Source organism: Nannospalax galili, unplaced genomic scaffold (assembly GCF_000622305.1).
Source record: "Nannospalax galili isolate Female #2095 unplaced genomic scaffold, S.galili_v1.0 scaffold945, whole genome shotgun sequence".
In the NCBI taxonomy this organism is placed as follows: domain Eukaryota; kingdom Metazoa; phylum Chordata; class Mammalia; order Rodentia; family Spalacidae; genus Nannospalax; species Nannospalax galili.
The window spans coordinates 65,615-69,076 of NW_008352650.1; the positions used below are offsets into that span (position 1 = coordinate 65,615).

The following is a 3,462-nucleotide window of genomic DNA, read 5'->3' on the forward strand; positions in this document are numbered from 1 at the left end:
GGGGTGTGTGTGTGCTGCTTTGGCCTGCTGATGCTCCAGGAGCCCACCAGGGGGCAGTAGAGTACCAAGGCATCAGCCACACGGAGCTACTGCAAACCCCACAGAGCAAACCTGGGACTGGGCTCTCCTTCCCATCTCAGACTCTCCTTCTCCTCCCATGCAGGTCCTAGCCCAGTGCCTAGGAAGCAGGTGCCTCCCCTAGCATTCTGGCTGCCTTGAGGATGTCCAAAGCTCCAGGGAGTGGTGCCTGGTCCTTACCTGAGCCACCCCGCCCTGCTCATAGACGTGGAGGTGGCATTCTTGCCCAAGGAGGACCTGGGAACCCCGGCGCCGGCAGTGACCCATCACTGAGACAGACGGGGAGGAGGGCAGGACTTGGCACTGGGTCTAAAAGGGTTCTTTGACCCTGTTTAGCTTGGCCAGGCGGAGCCTGGGGTCCCAGGGTATTCATGGTGCCTTCTGCTAATTAGGAGGCAGCAGCCCCCAAGATGCCTCACTGCTATGTGTTAGAAAGCTGGTGCACTACACAACTCGGGAGGGCTCTGTTGCTAATGCTGGGCATGAACAAACAGCCTGCACCCAAGCCTGAGGTCCCCTGCAGATCACCTCTGCAGGGAAGAGTGCCTGGGATGATGCCCCTGGGGGACAGGCAGCCCAGAGCACCAGTAGCAGGCCATAGCGGTAAACAGAGGGCACAAGAACACCGGGGAACTGGAAGGATATTTAATAAGGGACTAATAGGGCCTAACCCAGGCCAGGGCTGCAGAAGAAAAAGAGCTGGGGGGGGTAGACTTGTAGAACTCACCCCGCCCCCATCTGCCAGGTTGCTCCACTGGCTGCAACCAAAAGAAATCAAGGAATAAGCCCACCAGTCACAGATCCCATCATAGAGGGGTGGAATGTGAGCAGAGACCAGGGTGGTGGTGTGTGTGTGTGGGGGGGGAGGATGGGGCAGGACTGTCTATCAATTACTCAGAGCCACTCTGCCCTGCTTGTACATCACCAGGCACAGTTCAAAGTGCATGTGTTACTGGGTGTGGTGATACACACCTGTAATCCCAGTACTCTGTTGAGATGGGAGGACCACCTTGAGTTTGGGGCCAGCCTGGGATACACAGCAAGACCTTGTGTAACTCTCTCCCTTCAAAAAAGTACCTTTGTTCAGAGAAGAGCCCTTGGGCCCGTGCGTGGGGCTGAAGCCCATCTTCCAGCTGTGTAGTCTGTGGTCTTAGTAACCACGGTTCAGGTCCAGAGGCCCCTCTTGTCGATCCTTTGACATCACCTCCTCCCCAACCCCAGGTCACTGAAACTCTCTTGCGGCTTGAACCCCACTTCCCGCCCAGACCTCACACCTGTTTTTCTTCCTTTCCCATCAGTGTCAGCAGGTGAGGCCCTGCGGTTTCCTAGCTGACTTCCTCTCCACATTGCCTTGGGAGGGGAGACTCTGGGGAGCTGGCCTCTCTGGGGAGCTGACAGGGCATAAAGGGTGCAGCTGGAGGGTGAGTGAAAGGCCCCCTTAAAGCCCACAGCGCCTGTCTTTTCTGACTGTGGCAGGGTATGTGAGGCAGAAGTGATCTGACCTCTGTCCTCAAGACAGCGGAGTCTCCACCCTACACCTGCTTCACCTCTCTCGGAGTTGGCACCCCCTTTCCTGCCCCCAGTGCTGCGCTGCACCCTTAGCAGGGGCTCCGCTCTCCTCTTCCCAGCTCTCTGGTTCACAAGACATCCTCCTCAGTCCTGGGTGAAGGCCAGCATGTCCCCCAGCTTTGATGTGGTGACCTGTTTACACCCTGCTGAGCAGTGGCTGAGTCTTTGAAGTTCCTGGTAACAGCTTGTGTCAACTAGACTGATGTGGATCAGCTCCAATCACCCCTAGACTCACAGACAGGCCCTGAGGGGTCAAATGGCTCATCCCTAGACCAGCAGATGCTGCACAGATACCAGCAGAACTACAAGTGCACTTTAACAGCAACTCTTAACAGTAGGCTGTTGTCACCATCTCCTGAATCACTCCCTACTTATGGGATCCCCCTCCCACGGGGGAGCAGAGAGCAGAGAGCCTCCTTTTCTAGATTAGTTGACTACAAGTGCACTTTAACAGCAACTCTTAACAGTAGGCTGTGGTCACCATCTCCTGAATCACTCCCTACGTATGGGATCCCCCCTCCCACGGGGGAGCAGAGAGCAGAGAGCCTCCTTTTCTAGATTAGTTTTGTCTTTGTGGGGTCAGTGAGTAAAGGAGAATAGTTATAGGTATCACAGCCAGGACCTGGTTCAGGGGCTGGAGAGATGGCTCAGTGGTCAAGAGCACTGGCTGCTCTTGCAGAAGACCCGGGTTTGAATCCCAGGACCCACATAGCAGCCAACAACCGTCTGTATCTCCAGTTCCAGGGGATCTCATGTCCTCTTCTGGCCTCCATGGGCATTGCACGATACGGGCGCACTTATATACATGGAGACACAACACTCATACACATTAAAAACAAAAACAAAAAAACCTGGTTCAAACCCTGGTTATTCCCTTTTCCAGATATGGGCTCCTTGCAATGTGTACAAATATCACCCGGTGGTGCAGTTAAAATGCAGACTCTGGCTGGGCATGTCTGTCTGGTTCTGGGCTCAAGAATCTGCATTTTTCTCCCTAGTGATGGGCAGGACTGAGCGCAAAGACGCAAAGCCTAGGTGCGGCAGGTGCATCCCCAAACGCCGGGCGAGGCTGCACCATGCGTCCAGGCCGGCCTCCCCGCCATCACCATGGACAGCGCCCCGGGGTCGCCGCTACGACCCCCGCCAGGGGACTGCTCCTCGCCCGGGGCCTGCTCGCCCGGCTCACCGCGGACGGTGGGGTCCTCGCCGTAATCATCGTCTCCCACGACCGCCTCGGCCATGGCGCGCCTCATGGCCGGCCCGGGCCGGGTCACCGTGTCGCTGCGCAGGTCCACCACGTGGGCCTGGACCCCCGCCCAGCCCCCAGCCCACCGCGCCAAGGGGGCCCCGAACCCCGACAGGGCCAGTCTGCGGAGCATCGCGGAGGCAGGAGCTCGGATCCGAGTCGGGGGTCCGAGCAGCTGGACTTCCCTAAGGTCGCGGACTTGGGCCGGGCAGGTCCAGGGCATATTGGGAGTTGTAGTCCGTGCTGCCTCACCAGGGTCTAGGCGGCAGCGGGTGAGCCCCGCAGCATGCCGGGAGTTGTAGTTCCCTCCGTGCGGGGGCGCGGCATGCTGGGAGTTGTAGTTCGTTTTCCGTCTTAGCGCTGACCAGGTGGGCTTGGAATGGTAGCTAAAAGACTCCTGCTTTAGAGAAGAGGAAACCCAGGCGGTGCCGGCGTTTATGCAGCCGACGCTCAGGTGGCTTTTACTGTGTACTAGGCACTGCTCTAAAAACAACAGATTTTGCTTAGTTAAGGGTCCCAATCACTCTGGGAAAAGATGTTAGAGTCCTTGTTTTACAGATTAGGAAACA

At 57.3% G+C, this 3,462-nt stretch overlaps 1 protein-coding gene across 2 annotated transcripts in view; it reads right to left on the minus strand.

The window, feature by feature from the left end:
- LOC103747287 (probable low-specificity L-threonine aldolase 2) overlaps nucleotides 1-3,134 on the minus strand; it is a 5,954-nt gene extending 2,820 nt beyond the window's left edge. Inside the window, exons 1-4 of one of the 2 annotated variants that reach the window (XM_008849641.2) lie at nucleotides 2,834-3,134; nucleotides 1,668-1,706; nucleotides 529-573; nucleotides 259-347 (exon numbers count right to left, since the gene is read on the minus strand). In XM_008849641.2, coding sequence (XP_008847863.1) covers nucleotides 259-347; nucleotides 529-573; nucleotides 1,668-1,706; nucleotides 2,834-3,116 — 456 coding nt within the window. In that variant the 5' untranslated portion in view covers nucleotides 3,117-3,134. Of the gene's footprint in view, nucleotides 1-258; nucleotides 348-528; nucleotides 574-805; nucleotides 922-1,667; nucleotides 1,707-2,833 lie in introns of those variants that run through there. The other variant, XM_017802351.2, reaches the window with a different exon arrangement.
- Between the last annotated feature and the right edge of the window lie 328 nt (nucleotides 3,135-3,462).